The following is a 16,271-nucleotide window of genomic DNA, read 5'->3' on the forward strand; positions in this document are numbered from 1 at the left end:
TAAAACACAATATTATGGAAGGGGATTTAAGGGGCACATTGGGCCAAATTTTGCTCCCTGTTGCAGCAGTGTAAATCCAGAACAGCATTGTGGCCTTCAATGCACAGGTGTGTGTCAGGGCAGAATCTGACCCCCTTTCTTTGCAAGGCATGCTATTTTGAGACCCTTGCTCTGAGTTAAGAAGTTTTTAAGTTGTTGGTGCTACCACACCCTGCAGTGCTCATTGTGAGCCCAAGCCAAAGTTGCTGGAAACTTGTGAGCTTGGTCTCTCCCTTGATTTCAGTGTGCTTTGGTGTCTTACTTTTTTCTGTTAGGTCACAATCAGATAAAATCACTTTCTATGGGTGTTACACTTAGAAATGAATGGGTGACCTCACCTAAGGCAGAACTTTCCTTAGTGATGAGTTAGGTTAGACATGCTTCGAATAAGAATCTGGACAGGAGGTGACAGCCTCTTCCCTCTTTTTAAGTTGGACCCAGTCCAGTTCTTGTTGAAGTCGATACAAAGACTCTCACTGAGTTCCAGGGAAGTTGGATCAGGCCCTATGCGAATGACACTTGCTGAGGTGGCAGTGTTCATTTTGTTTCCCTTCAGACTTATGGCATCGCACTTCTAGGGAGGCCAGGTTGGGTGGGGAGGGGGTTGGTGGTCATGGAGTTTAAGTGTAATATTGAATGAACATTTTGAGCATAAAGACGTCTTTTCCAGTAAGACAACCCTCCTCGGTGTAGTCAGTGTTTATTTAGGGGGCACCCTGGGGAGTGTTAATACTGTATGTATGTTGAAAACCTAAAGAAGGGCTGAGTTTAGACTGAAAGTACATTTTAGGAGCTAAGGGCTGATGGCCCAAATTCCAAGGAGGTCACAAACATTGGTGTAAATTATCTCTCAGGACGTCAGTGTAAAAAATGTCACTCAATCCTCAGCCACCACCCTTCTTTGTCTTCCACCTTTACACCCTCCGGGGGATTGCTTTTCCTGCTGCAGTCCTTCTGACCCGTCCCTGAGCATATAAGTGAGTGTAACTGAGACCACTAGCATCAGGACATCTGAATTTTGACCCAATATATCAGTTAGCGATCTTTCTAAATTCCCCAGATCAGGGAAACCTTGAAGATCCATTTTACAGAAATGTGGCTCTGTGCCTTTGAAATTTTGTTATTCATAATGTATAAGGAATAACTTGTCCTTCACAAAGATGGCAGTTCCGTCGGTGCCTTCAGAGCACATTATTGGGTTTTAATGCATTGTCATCAAACTCATTGTCATGTAACTGGTGGGTCAGTTTTATTGGGAAAAATGATCAGCATATCCTTAGGCAGGACTTGTTGCAAATGTTAGTAGCTTACTCCTTGTACATTAATGTATTGCTTGAGAGAATGCTTTTCTGCTGAATATTTTTAAACTCAGATCTCAGTAAGGCAAAAATGGCAGAAATTAAAATGTAGCTTAAAGGTAGGGCTAAAATACTTGCCCCTGGACGTTAATGCCAAAACACCCATTGACTTCAGTGGAGCCAAAATTTACCCTGGGAAGTTTAAATTCTGCACGTGTCCTGTTCCACGCTTCCTGTTACCATTGTTAATAGCCCAGATCATGATTCTGCATCCGGACTGATGGGGAATAGCACTGTGAAGTGCTACCCAGCAGGACTAAAGGGTGTAGAGTCAGAACCACAGCTCTGCTGAGTGTAAGGCAACCCTCTCAACTGCCATCCCTGGTTGAACATGCTGAGAGAAGGCTAACTCAATGTCGTGCTCAACTATGTGACTTTCTTTTAAGGTTTGCCGAGAGTTTCAGCGTGGAAATTGCACACGTGGTGAGAACGATTGCCGTTATGCTCACCCCATAGATATTGCAATGATAGACACAAATGAAAACACTGTTACAGTTTGCATGGATTACATCAAAGGCCGATGCTCTAGGGAGAAATGCAAGTACTTTCATCCCCCTGCACACCTGCAAGCCAAAATCAAGGCAGCTCAACACCAGGTGAACCAGACAGCTGCAACTGCAATGGTAAGGGCATGACCTGCTGTATCAAACCATAGAGCCATTATGAAAAGATTTTATATATGCAGGAAGTAGAAAAGTGATGCTAAGTATTAGGAAAAGTCTGTGTGATGAGCTGAGAGTGTGTCCATCTCTCCATCCCTTCATTGTAATCAGTGTAGCATGATGTATCGTATCTCATTGTTTGGGGATGTGATGGCAAAGCTCATGGTCTTCCGACGTGACATTATGGAGTGAAATGCATCAAACATTAATGCAACTTCACTAACAATGAACACAAACTTTTCCCTGTGCAAGCCTGGGCTACCATTTTAGTCTGAATAATGTGCAAAGCCAATCTGATTACAAACTGAATGGGTAATATACATGCCCCATTCAAGTCAATGGCAAAACTGTTGACTTCAGTGGAGCCAGGATTTCACCCGCTGATTCTAGAAAACTAAGCAGCATTGTGCTGTTATTAAGGCTCAGTCCTCTGAGGCGATGATTCCCTTAAGTCAAAGGGAGATGAAGATGCTCCGTAGCTAGAAGGTGGTGCTCAGCACCAGACAGAATCAAGTTCTGAGTGCATTTTAATTGGAGTCTTTGCATCCCAAAGCAGCATAGTGATAAATAAAGGTCTAAAAACAAGCCAAGGGAGCTTTAGTACGCATGGGCCAGAGTGTAAATGGATGCAGCTCTGTTCACTTCAGTGGAGCTGCATCCATTTACACAGCTGAGGATATGGTACCATAAGTACATTTCAAAAGGTAGCAAAGCCCAGTTGCAGACATGAGGTACTGTGTCTGGAGGAGGAGTTATTGCTATTGTGCATTCTTGTATGGATATTTAATATTGAAAACGGTTCTTCTTTTGCTGATTTAGAAATGCTAATGAATTAAGACTAATTGGCTTTTATGGAGCAACTTTCCCCGCAGATAGCAAGAGAGGGTACTTTCCATTCATGATGAAACATAATGCAAAAACTGGAAGCAATTATCCTTCAGGCACTAAGCAATATTACGTGTGCCCTGGATTATATGAATAAAACAGCTGTCCTCTAGTAGAATCCATGGAAGGATGTATATGAGGAACCAATTTATATTAGGGTTTATCTGCCCTACACAGTTTATTTGTAAAAAGGGAGGGGAGTAGCAGTTCTTGATTATTTTTGTTGTTGAAAGAACAGCTCTACTTCACTCAGATCTTTGGTCAGGAAAATGTAAACTCATGTGTTTTTACTTTTTACTAGTTACCTAGGACACTTACACTAAATTAAAGCCAATGCATGTTTTATTCATGCTGCCGGCTCCTGTCATCAAAGTAATTAACCCTATTTGTATGCCATTAACTAGTACCTTTAAAATATTTATTGATTGCTTGTTGCAACACACTTACTACAAAAACAGTTTCCATTATTCATTCAGTTTTGGAGATTTGATGCATTTCTTGTATCTGGTGATAATAATTTAAAAAAGAAAAGAATGGCTTCTGAGCTTTCATCAAGAATCACATATGATGCAAAGCATCTGAACAAGCCCCTGTCAAGTAGATTGTGGATCCATTCATCTCCTAAAAGCTCAGGAAGATCTATCTGAAAGGCCCATCCTGCAGGCACTTAATGCACAAGTAACTTTACTCACTTGGGGCCTGATCTCACTCTGCTGAAGTCAGTGGGATTCAGATCAGGCTGTTGGGCCCCAATTCAGAAAAACACTTAAGCATGTGCCAGAGCACCCTTCCTGAGCAGGCACGCCTTCCTTTTCACGAGCAGTCCCCACTGACTCACGTGTGCTGTGTCGCTGCAGATTCAAGCCCTAAGTCTGGCATGCCGAGCCATATCATTGGATAAAGCATGAAAAACATGGTTTAAAAAGAACTCAGGTCCACCAACTAATTCTGAAGTAGCTATAGGCTGATACATCATGAGCTGCAGTGAAATTAGTTAGGTCAAATGCTTTCTGTGATCTGTGAGGGGGATTGCTTTGACCTTAAAGATTGCCAAGAGAAAACAGCTGACTAATTAACTGTAGCGAACCCCCCATGTTGTGCATGCCTAGTCTTTTTAATATATTGTATAATGCATTCATTTTTTTTTTCTCTTCACCTATCCACAATGTTGCTCTCCTTTTGACGCACCTTTGCTTGCTGTTTTTTGTTGTCGTGCTTGAACCCCCCCTTTGGCCCATTGCCATCATGTGCTCGCTGCCTGCTAATTAAGACTCAGCCAGCTGTCAGATCACTGAAGCGACCCCTCGAGGCAACCTTTGACCTGGTACTTGGACCTTTCACCTTCTTGCTTTGCATGTGACCATCTTAGATTGCATGAATACCTTTTCATTGGTTACTTTGTGTTGCGCCATGAGGAGACTGCCCATCCTGAGCTGAAATGTTACAACGTTCTTTCAGACACGACAGTCCGTGCCCAAACAGTGCATTTCTCTGTTTAGGCCTTTGGAAAATATTCATGATCTGAGCTTTTCTTCAGGAAACCCAGATGCATTTCTGGAGCCATTTAATTATCACACTGTTTTTAATCCGCCTGTTTTCAAACACCAGCATCTGTGGGATTGTGAAACATGGGGCATAGTAGGATGTCTTTCACACCTCCTTTCTGAAAGGCATTGAATGTGTCAGAGAACCCTGGGACTACAATATAGATAGGCTTGGCAGAATTCTGTCATTTTGTTTTTTTATCATTTTGAGGGATAATACTGATATTTTTAAGCATTTTTTTCAGTGTTTATTGATTTAAATTTGGACGGTTACACAAAATTATGGGTTTTAAGCTTTTTTTTATTTTTATTGATGTAAATTTTCACAGTTGCAGGAAATTAAGGGGGGCGGATTTCAGACAATAGGAAGATCAGACAATTATTTAATGACAGTGGACACTGAGATTAAAAAAAGTTAAAGTTTTAAAACTGCTAGAACACAAATTTCCAACATCACATGTCACAATTACAAGTAAATAGCCTTAAATCAAACCCTAATATGTTCTCAAGCAGCATTTTTCCTACTTTGCTCATCTGCAAATGTCATTTGTTCTCAATGGAAATATTTTTTCATCCGTGTGTGTGTTTACGGTGAAATCACCGCTTACCAACAATTACTGATTAAAAATCCAATCCTTCCAAGCCTAAATATGGAGACACCATTCAAGCCACTCTTGTCATGTGTCCAGCCGCCTTATCCTTAGAAACCCCAACAGTGAGGGCTTTATTGCCAGTTGTTTCAGGCTGAGGTTTTTTTGTTTTATGTGGGCTGTACGACAGGATATTAATTTTTACTAGTTATTTTTTTCTTAATCTGTTCAGTCTTGTTGAGATTTTCCAAAAACTTGGGATTTCGATCCGCCCCATTTGAGATACTGTTTTACCCACTTCTTCCTCAAAGGCAGTGACCATGACAGCCTAGGAAAAGAAACCATCCCTCTGGGAGAGGAATGGAAATGTTTACCACTGAAGGAAACAGGAAACTCACTGGACACTGCAATTTTTTGCTAGTAATTACAATCCTTAAAGGGACACACTGAAGAGGACAGGGCCCAGATTTAGAACCTGCTCCAAAGCCCATTGACATCTCTGGGAAGATTCCCACCGATTTCCATGGGAGTTGGTTCTGGTCGGTGGCTGATCAGCTAGTCTAGAGGTTGAGAGATTAACACATTTGTTTAAACCCTCTATTGGGTGAATGTTTTACAATAGAGGTGTAATTTTTAGGGCAAGGACCCTTTAAGACTTCATATTTTTGTTTAAATGGGCAGTAGAATTCCCCATCAGAATATTGAATAACACTCTCAACAGCTACCTAGGAAATCTTGTTAGGGCACCAGCTTCCATTCACTGCCATCAGAGTTAGAGCGTACAAAAAGGAAACAACAAAGGCCTATTGCTGGCTCTTGCTGTAGCTGATTTGTGCCAGTCAGCTGGCACAAAGCCAGCCTGGCTGGCTATCTGAGAATTCCCGCCGTGGATGTCATGTCCTCCCAAAAACCACCACTCCCAGTCCTGGAGGCATGACAGGTGGAAAAGAACTCACGTTGACTCTCCCCTCTCCATCCTCGGAAGCAGAACGTGGACAGACTAGAGCAGTGGTCTTCATCCTTTTTTCATTTGTGGACCCCTAAAACCTTTTGAATGGAGGTGTGGACCCTATTGGAAATCTTACACAGGTTGAAAACCACTGCACTGGAGGAGATATGGTCAGATTTTTAAAGGTATTTGGGTTCCTAAAGATGCAGAGAGGGCACCTTTGTGGATCTGGGCTCTAGGGGCTTTTGAGAATTCCACTCAGCACCTATCTCCATCTCCAGGCACCTAAATATCTTTACAGATCTGGCCTCTAGCCCAAAATGCTTAAGTAACTTTAATAGTCTTCCTACCATGGAATAGCTGAGTGCTTGCTGCCTGCAGCCACGCTGCTGTCCTCAGAACAGCCTGGATTTTGGAACATTTGGTGTTGGATCCTGCACCAAAAAAATAATTTCCTAGGGTAGTGTATAAAAATCATCTGACAAAGAGAGTGCTCAGGTTGCTTCTGATATTTATGGAGTGCCCTCCTCAGTCCCTTTGAAATTATTATGTATTATTTGTGTTACCATATCACAAGGAACTCTAGTCATGGCCAGGAGCCATTGTGCAAACACAGAACAAAAAGACAATCCCTGCCCCAAAGAGATTGCTGTCAAAGTAAAACTTTGAGTGGCTAGTAAACATCCTGCATGAACAGCATAAGTAAGAGGGGAAATTATTAACCAACACGTTGGCCAGTTCTGAATCGTATTTGGATTCAGCCAGGCGGGCAGCATCCTGTTTTTATCCACTGTCACTCAGCCATTCAGACATAAAGGTTTCTTTACACGCTGCTTTGAGGAATGACTCTCTTTGCCATACCTGTATTCATGTGTGAACGCAGGGATGACTAGCACACAAATGCAGGTCAGCCTCAATCAGGCCAGGGAGCAGAAACTATCCCATGTCGTTTAGGTGACCCATCACAGAGCACGAATCACAAATAATTGACATCCCTGCCTGAGCACGGTCCAGCTCACCATTCACAGGCTGCACATGACCCCCTTGCTGCCCAGTGTGGGTGCTGCAGGGAGCGCCTTGGCTGATTCAGCAGGTCAGGCTGTCCCCTGGGGAATCAGTGCACGATAGCATGGGAAATGTGCCACCGGAAGTGGCACTGTCCCCATGAGCTGCTGAACCCCAGGCCCTGACTGTTTGAAGCCATTAAAGATCTCGTCCCGTTTCTCACAAGATTTAGTCTTGTTTGCCCCCAATGTCCTGGCCAGATTCCAGCTCTGCCTCTCCACACACGCCCTGCCTTTTCAATTCGATATGGTATTGCTCTTTACTTCAGGCCAAATCATGGGTCCAGTGGCTTCAACAGCACAGAACACTGGAGCTTTGTAGACTGCCTGGAGAAGCAACACACATCCTGACAGGAGGATGTTTCCCACCCAAATCCTCCACCTTTCCCCAATCTTTGCCCCGCCTGGTAGCATATATGGCAGTCAGGCACTTCAGGGAAGTGTCTTCAGGGTCTCTTCCCAGCAAACTGACAGCCACCCTGGGAGAGCCGTCATGGAACTGAACAGCCCAAAGGCCATCACCTGGCTGACAGCTCTGAAATGGAAGCAGAGACAGGCACCCAGATGCTATCTCTAACATCTGAACTCTGGATAGTTCCCATGCGATACCACATGTGCCCTTGTTCAGTAGGGCAGTGAGTCTGTGGTTCTCTACCAGGCAGATGGCAAGCTGCTTCACTGTAATTAGTGACCTCCTATCTGAGTTTTTGGGGAAATACCTGAAAAAGAAGGTTTTTCCTTTTGGCCGTGATTCATATATGAGCCTACATGGGCCAGATCTTCGGTCGGTGTGAAACAGCATACCTTCTTTCAAGGAAGTGGAGGGGCCGGGCTCAAGAATGGAGGAACAGCACATACATACCTATACGTATACATGTTCTATGTTTATGTAGGATGACCATATATATAGTCTTCAGGGAGAAAGTCTCTTTATCCCATAATTATCAGGGAAATATGAAATGTTCAGGTTCTGCACCTCTATAAATGAGGCCTCTTTGATAGGTCTCTAAATGTGGATTTAAGTGCTTACCTTTCAGTACCCACATTTGAAAACTTTAAACCACTTACACTTGCTGTCTCCATAATTGACCAGCTAAGTCTAGAGAGATACTCCTCGTCCAAATTCTGCCCTTGGATACACACAGGCTTCAGTGGGAGTGGTGTGCTTATCTGAGAGCAGCTTTTGCAAGTAGAATTGCTTCTGGTAAATTGATTGCATTGGAACAAAAACCCAAACAAAAATAGCCCTGGGAACACAGGCATAAGGTCGTCACATTTTCCCTGGAGGTACCTGGTTGGACATTTCTCAGATGCGCAGTCTCCTGTAGCAGTTTAAAACTTCAGTGAAACCTGTTTCTGTGCAGCGACAAACGGTTGGAAGTTTTAATGGATAGAGTCTACTGTATATTTCCATTCATGCCATTTATAAGCTGCTTTCCTCGTGTCGTTTGACATGTGCTCTGTGTGTAGCCTTAACCCTTTGTTAGCTAAAGCTCTTTTTGCTTCAGAACCTTGACTTGCATTCATTTGAAGAAATAGGAGTGATTGAAACAGATAATCCTATTTGCCAGCCATCTCTTTGCTACATTCCATCAGCCAGGCAGAAACTACCTGATCCTGTATGGCTTCCACTTGCCTGAAATCTCAATGAAGTCAAAGGAAATTTACATGCAGAAGGATTGTAGGGGTAACTGAAAGGCAGCCTTTCCTATCACAATGTGTGTGGAGGGGCGGGGAATGAAATTCTCTCCCTTGGTACAATGAAAAGCTGTAAATCATTAGCCGTGCTCCTTGTTTCCTAAGAACTTGACTTACAACTGTGTTGTTGAGACACACTTTATGAAGGATGAGTAACTTACCAAGAAAAGCTCCTGAGCTAGGTTAAAGTCTGATCATGAAACAGGTTTGACTGAGTGGAGGTGCTGTAATGTGATAGAACAAAAGGAGAAGATTTGCTGCTTAGGAAGACAAACCCCAGCCTTGTCACTAGACATGTTCCATATAAACTGTCAGCAAGAAATATTTATATTCTAAAGAACATAAAACCATAAAGGGCTGATGCTCGTGTCACTTACATTACTGTAAATCAGGTGCAACTCTGCTGAAGTCAAGGTCATTGCTAGAGGTGTAAAGCTGTCGTAAGTGAAAGGAGAATCAGGCCCAATATTAAGTATTGTTCATCATCTCTAGTAACGAGTAGAAACCCAGGCATATAACTGGCAGCTGCTACCACTTTGCCACCCTAGTACAAATACAATCTCCATGTAAATATGCTCACACACATAGGCAGATATTTAAACAAACAACATTAGCAGAGGCAAGCATCTCATTTTTTCTGCTGCGCTGTTGCTTATGCTAATCTTCTCATTCTAAATTGCTGTCTGTGTTTCTCTTCGCTGATCGTTTTAAAATACTTGTTGCCTGCAACTGCTTTTTGTTGTGTCCTGCCCAAATGATTTCCTTCTTTTCCCTGTGCGCATAAATCAGTCCGATTGAGAAGCTTCCTTAGCATTCCTAGTGCTCTTATTTTTGGACCCTCTCTTCTTGTCTTTACTAACTGCTTACCTAGTAAACCTGTGACTTTACCTACTACTTCACCATGATTAGCTGCTCTTCTGTTTCTTGTCTTGCTAAATTGATACAGTTGCAGGAGATTTGCAGGCCAGGCTCCATCATATTTATTGCATGCTTTGTCTAATTTTGTTTTCCCTTTTTTTGCTACTTGTCTTTAACGAATCCCTCATCCACAGGCCCTGCCGCCTGGTGCACTTCAACCTTTACCAAAGAGGCCAGCACTTGAAAAAAACAATGGTGCCACCACAGTCTTTAACCCGAGCGTTTTCCACTACCAACAGGCTCTAGCTAGCATGCAGTTGCAACAGCCTGCATTTATCCCTACAGGTAAGGCCTCTTGTCACTTTCTCCGTCATTCTTTCTGGTACAAGAAGTGTTCTCCTAGAGAGTGAGCTAATGAGTGGATTTGTAACAGACCTTAGCAAAATGTATACAGAACAGCGGTGTGGGGTGTTTCTTTTACAAAAGCCACAGAATGTTAATGTTTGTTGTTTGACTTTTTCCTTCACTTACTACAATTCAAAGCTTCATACTTTTAAAGGTACCTTCTTGGTCATTCTTTTTGTAATCAAATGAGGACGAATGGCCAGATGTTTCTCTAATTCATACTACTTGTTGCTCATCTTTATCGTTCAGTTGGTGAATCCCAAACTGCTTCCTGGACTCTTGGGTAGCACTATCAGGTCACTTCAACGTATTTTGTATCCCTCTCTAGAAAAATTGTGTGTCCCTTTTTAAAACTTCAGGTATCTATCTAATCCATCCAGTCTTTGTGATTACAGCTCAGTGACTCTAAATGTTTCAGCTGCCCCAATGTTTAAAGAGGAAATGGCTCATTTTAATACATGTAAATTACATAAATCCTTTCTTAAAGGCATACATTTCCCTCTTGCCAGTTTTTTGGCCTTTTTAAAAGCAGTTTAACTCCCAAGCTTTTATTCTGCCTTTAAAGTCTCCAGATAAAACTGAAAGATGCAGTTCAGTTATTCATACATAAATAAAGATATTGACTGGGGCGTGGGGGTATAAGACCGTCAACTAGCCAGTTAAGTTATTATTCACGGCTGATTTGAGAACATTCTCGATGGTAATATTATTTTCCTTGCCAAAGCATCATAGAATTTGTGCCTAGTTTTTTTTATTTTTTAAACATTGAAAAACATTCACCTGCCCAATGATATTTACAGAAATACACAAAAACCTCCCTCTGACAGCACCTTTTAAATTAATCCATCGTGGGCCTGTGCCTGTCCCAGATGAAGTTGGTGGTAAAACTCCTCAGAGCCAGAGATGGCCCAGTGAGGGAGAGCAATGGGATATGAGATCTGCCTTCCACAGGAAGTTTCTGCTGTCAAGTTAGACGATCAAATCTGGATTCCCGAAACCTAAACCCTTTTTCATGCATATTCTGGTTTTTGGCTAATAAAGGAAAGAGGCCAACAACTTTTAGGAAAGAGAAGATGGAATATTCACACGTTAAATTCAAAATAATCAGATTTCAGGAATGGATAAGACTTCTTCCAGTTTAGTAGCTTTTTATGTTGACAGACAGAGAGCAAGTAGAAAGCATCTCTAATTGTACTCTGCAAAGTACTATTTGCAGTGTTGGGCTGACCTCAGAGCAACTCCTTTAGATGCCAAAGGACCTATTCCTTCCGCTGGGGTATATGTTTTGTCTGATTCCTGAGGTGCCTCTCATCAGACAGCACTGAGAATTTCTTAACAGGCCATGTCACTCAGCCTGGCTCCATGTCTCAGCTTCCTGAAACACGGTGACCAAAATCTACATAGCGAGGCGTATTAGTGGTGTTAGCACAATAACAACAGCTTTTGCTTCAAACTCTTATGGCCATATCATGCCTTTGACCCATGCAGGCTCAACTCCCATTAATGACAATGGAGTCACACATGGGCCTGATGCACAGTAGGGCTATTTGCTGGCACCTGCTAGTATCTGGAGACTTTAGCATTGGTCTGACCAGACCAAATCATCAACCAGAAAATAAGTGTGTTTGTTTTTTTTAAAGCAAATCCAGTAAATGCAGATTTCTTTGATGCTCCAAAGAACCGAAGAGTCGACCTTAGCCATCAAAATATTCCCATCCCACACTGCTGCACTATATGTTGGTTTTCCATAGGGCTGCAGCCTCTCACCCCATCGTATGAACGTTCATCATCACTGCAGCCCTGCAGTTTGGCCTCTGCTTTTATGCGGTCAGCTCCATTCAGACACTAGTTTCTGGGTTGGAGGGTGACAGCCAGGCAGACTGTGCCAGCGTGAGGCCAGGTAAAATGTTTGCATCGATTCGTTTTTCCTGTGTCAGTTATACAGTGATCAGGTGCACAGTTGATCATTTGGGGCGCTGCACGAAGGAAGTCACTGCATATGTCTGAAATAGCACCACTGTTATGGCTGTATCAAGACCAGACAAACTGCCTCTTTCAGCTTAATATAGAGACTTTAAACAAACGACACCTGCTTGCAGAGTAACCTCTTTGCCTGTCCTGCTGTCTTGCCCATCTTACACCAGACAAAGACTTCAGAAGGTGCAATTCTTGCAAGTGAAACACTGTCTTTAGCATGATCAGTTTGTATATTTGTAAAGTGATGTGTTAATTGTGCTAAAATATCCATTCTTCCCCCCACCCTCCAAAAAAGAAACTGACATGCTTGATATTAAATAGTCCAGACTGACCCCAACTCTCATGGTGCAACTCATCACTTAATTCCGAGAGGGGTAGGGGAAATATATTCTCTACCCAAGAATCCAAGAATGATTTTGGTTTGCTGTGATCTTAAAACTGAGTTTAAAATATCTACGTATCAATATGCAGAATCTGTTTTTGCATGTGCTTTAATACTGAATGCTGCAAAGAGAACACCTGCTTTGAGTAAAGTTATTTCTAACACTAACGCTTCACTAATGAAATATCCCTTTTGTTCATCTTTCCACGCTTCACTGCATGGTGTGCAGGGTCAGTACTGTGCATGACTCCCACTGCAAGCGTTGGTAGGTTTCTCTACACAAACTTCTCAACTTTCCCTAACCTGAAAGAGACAGCGAGTTACTGTGCGTCCGTGAGAACGTGGGTGGCTGAGTGGTGTGATTGACTATCCAGTCGTCTTGATGGCTCAGATGGTTGTATCCCTTTCATTTCTGTGCAACGCGGTAATTCATGTGACTAACAAAACGATCTGCTTTACGCACAAGTATCTTTGTGGTCTGAATTTGGCCATGTAGTGAAAGGAAATGGCCATGGGACGATTCTTGTGGCTTGACTATCAGGCATCCAGCACATTGTAGGTTGGATTTGAGTCCCGCCTCTAAGAATGTTTAATCTCTCTTAACGCTGATTTTTTTGAAAAAATAATATTGTTCTAATCAGAGATGCACTGAGGCCCAGACCCTCAGCTGCCGTAAATTTGCATGGCTCTGTAAGTCAGCGGAGCTGTTCTGGTTTGCGCCAGCTGGAGATCTGCCTCTTAAATATGCTGCTGAGGAAATTGTCTGTGTGCTGTGCAGATCCCCAAACCCATGTCAAGATAACACTGACACTGTGACTGAACCCCACCCGAGAAGGAAATGCTAAGGAGAAACTGCTGTCAATGCTGGAACCAGAGAGTTCAGGCTCAGAATGTCGTGACCCATATACCCACTGTAATTGTGCCTGGTTCATATTAAGAATCAGACGTTGTGCAAACCGTAGGGGGAGGCTCCTCACTCGCCCTCATAGCTGGGTGTAGCAGGGTAAGTTAAGGATGGACTTTCGGCCTTCGCTCTGGGATGGAGCTAGACCAGTAATAGTCCAGTGCTCTCAGACCATACCATTGGGGAGGGGTGGAGCAGTAGTTCTAAAACGAATGTAGACTCTCCAAGGAGCACAGGTTGGGCAGGTGCGGGGGGATCTGAAAGCCTATTAGCAGAAATGAGTTAAGTGCTATTGCTTTTGTTACCAACCTCTTGAGCTGCGCAAAACTCCTTTCCTACCCAGTAGGCCATAACACCCGGTGGTGGCCATGACTTTCAGAGCCCTGTACGCCTGCAGGTTGCCAGCCTGTGGAGCCAGGCGCTGGTTCCAGCATTGACTTGCTTCCGGAAGAGTTGGGCAACCAGATCCCATGGATGTGGTGGGCTCTGCTGCTTCGTGTACTGTTCCAGGCTGAGGCAAGAGCAGTGCAAGGAGAATGCAGACGCACACCCGGCTGGACTGCTTCTGCTTCCGAGCATGAAGGCCTGGTGGAGTGCCCATCTCCCGGGTGCTGGGCCCGATTCTGCTCTCAGAAGATTCCACTGACATCAATGCACTTACCGCCCACTCAGGCTGCGCTGAGAGCAGTATCAGGTCCTGTAACTCGCCCTTGCTCTGAGGAGTAAAGCTGGGAGCCTGCTAACGGGGTCCCTATCAGACAGCTGGAGAAGAAAGCATATGGGATGTTGCCCTAAAAGAGTGTGTGTACCTTGGTTCATAGCTTTTCCATTAAGGCTACAGGGAGTGATCAAAGGCCCAGCTTCGGAGTGTGCCCTAACACACACTTCCAGTCCCAAGTGCATCCTGCCCGATGCCCCAGTCATTGGATGCGGGCCCTCCCTGATCCCCGTCCCCCAGTTGCCAGGTGCAGGGCCCTCCTCGTTTCCCATTCCCCCATCATTGGGTGGAGCACCCACCCCAACCCACACCTTTAGACCCCAAGACTGTTTATATAACTGCAGCCAGGGCAGAGGACAGATCTAAAGTCCTTCCAGCATCTCCCCCAGGGCTGTGCAGGGAGCCTGTGACACTGTTAGGGTATGACAGAAAATCACATACACAACCATGGTCTGTATCTGTGTAAGCAGGGCTGCTGGCAGCTAGCGATCCACAGCAGAGAGGCTGGGATCAGGACAGACGGGTGCACGCCATTATCAATGCCTGCCAGCAAGCTCTTAACAGGAATCCCCTTTGCTGAATGTATACTAAACTCACCTGAATATCACCAGGCCAATGTATGGCCAGTTGAAACGGGTCTCTACTCCCCATTAGGTGCTTGTCTAACTCCCGCTGATGCTAGTGGGGCTCTGGCATGAGAAGCAAGGGTTGAGCAGATCTTCATGCTCTTCTCTTTATTGCACACGTTTGCAAGGGCAGTCGTAGCTCGTAAAGTCCCCACCAGTTCCTCAGGAAGCAGCCGTCTCCCTTCCTCTATAAAGTGCTGTCCACTGGAATGCAATCTGCATGTGTTGGCAGTGCTTCCTCTAACTGCTGTGTGATGTAAAAGCAAAGCTTTCTGAGTCTGACAGAAAGATTACAGATCTCTACTGTGTGTCATGGTTGTCTATAGAATTACTGTCCATTTATCATTTCGGGGGCTGTTTTTGTTGAGGTGGATTGTAAATATTTGGAATTTTTCCCCCCTCCTCACCCCAAGAGGGAATTTTGCCAAATCCTCTAGAATTGTATAGAAAGAAAACATGGTGAATCTGTACGTACAGCGCTCAGGTGGCCAGTCCCTCATTCATAGTGCCATCAGCTCTGTTCTGTACCCAGGGGAAGGCCCTGTTGTAGAGAGGGGAGAGAACACCTTTAAAAGGATGTTGCAGCTGTTAGCCATGTTACCCAGTGGGATCGTAGCTGTAATATGTGCCATGACGACAATGTCTTGTTGGAAAATTTGCTATGAAGTGCACCATGTACTTTTAATTCATAATTGGGGGCAAACTTTCAAAGCCGGTTGGGATGGGTGCACTCTCCAAAATGCACCCACAAAGGGAACTTGCATTCGCTGCATGTCTGGCCACCCACATGCACGCAGTGACATGAGTGTTTTGCCAGCACACCCCGTCCCATCCTCCTTTGGAAATTTGGCCCTTCGAGTCTAATACATCATTGTTCTGCTTATAAATGTACTAAGTGTTGAGAATGTTTTAGTTTTTTCCTTAATTATAATTGTAATTGGCTTTTCCCCTTTTCTCTTGTTTATTTTTTTTCCAACGCTGTCTTGCTTTGCACTGTGATTGCATGCTGCGCCCTGGTGTATCCTTCATGACGATGTCACATGGCTTGTTGCTGTGATACCTGCCACGCCCCCAAATCCACCACATGTTGCCATGGTTACATAAATGCTCCACCCTCCCGTATGTCGCTTCCATGGTTCCCTACTGAAAGTGCCCATGATGCACGGTGCTACGCCCACCACTGTGTCTGCAGCAACAACACCTGCCACCAGCGTCCCCTTCGCTGCAACAGCTACAGCCAATCAGGTTTGGCCCTTTAAATAGCTTTCTTTCACATGTTCAGAACTAGATGACTCTGAGGGCCCGATCCTAGGAGGTGCTGAGCCCCTCTAAGTCCCTTTGTGTCCTTGAGGGGCTGAGGGCGTTTGGAACCTCCGACAAGGCACTCTGCCCTACACAGGATTGGGCCCTTCGAAAGGCAGCATGTATACTTTTGGGATTGGTAAGGGAGCACTGGCTCATTGGGCTGGGTGGTTCTGAAGTAATTGCGGTAATAGCCCAGGGATGGGCGAGCCTTGGAAGGGCCAGGGTTCAAATGTAGGTTGGAGAAGCATCCATAAGCCTGGAAGCTTCTCTGAAGTGTCTCCACATTCTACCGACCTCGGGAGTTGTG

At 44.2% G+C, this 16,271-nt stretch overlaps 1 protein-coding gene across 8 annotated transcripts in view; it reads left to right on the forward strand.

Moving 5' to 3' along the window:
• The window catches only part of MBNL3 (muscleblind like splicing regulator 3), a 122,806-nt gene that overhangs the window by 92,940 nt on the left and 13,595 nt on the right, over positions 1-16,271 (forward strand). For 7 of the 8 annotated variants that reach the window (XR_012160639.1, XM_073358508.1, XM_073358510.1 and 4 more), the window contains 4 exons: positions 1,784-2,020; positions 9,842-9,992; positions 12,641-12,676; positions 15,810-15,904. Coding sequence is in view for 7 of the 8 variants with exons in the window: in XM_073358508.1 (XP_073214609.1) it covers positions 1,784-2,020; positions 9,842-9,992; positions 12,641-12,676; positions 15,810-15,904 (519 nt within the window). In the remaining variant the exon portion in view is untranslated. The remainder of the gene's footprint in view (positions 1-1,783; positions 2,021-9,841; positions 9,993-12,640; positions 12,677-15,809; positions 15,905-16,271) is intronic. The other variant, XM_073358515.1, reaches the window with a different exon arrangement.

The sequence above is a fragment of the Lepidochelys kempii genome, chromosome 9 (assembly GCF_965140265.1).
Source record: "Lepidochelys kempii isolate rLepKem1 chromosome 9, rLepKem1.hap2, whole genome shotgun sequence".
Taxonomy (NCBI): domain Eukaryota; kingdom Metazoa; phylum Chordata; order Testudines; family Cheloniidae; genus Lepidochelys; species Lepidochelys kempii.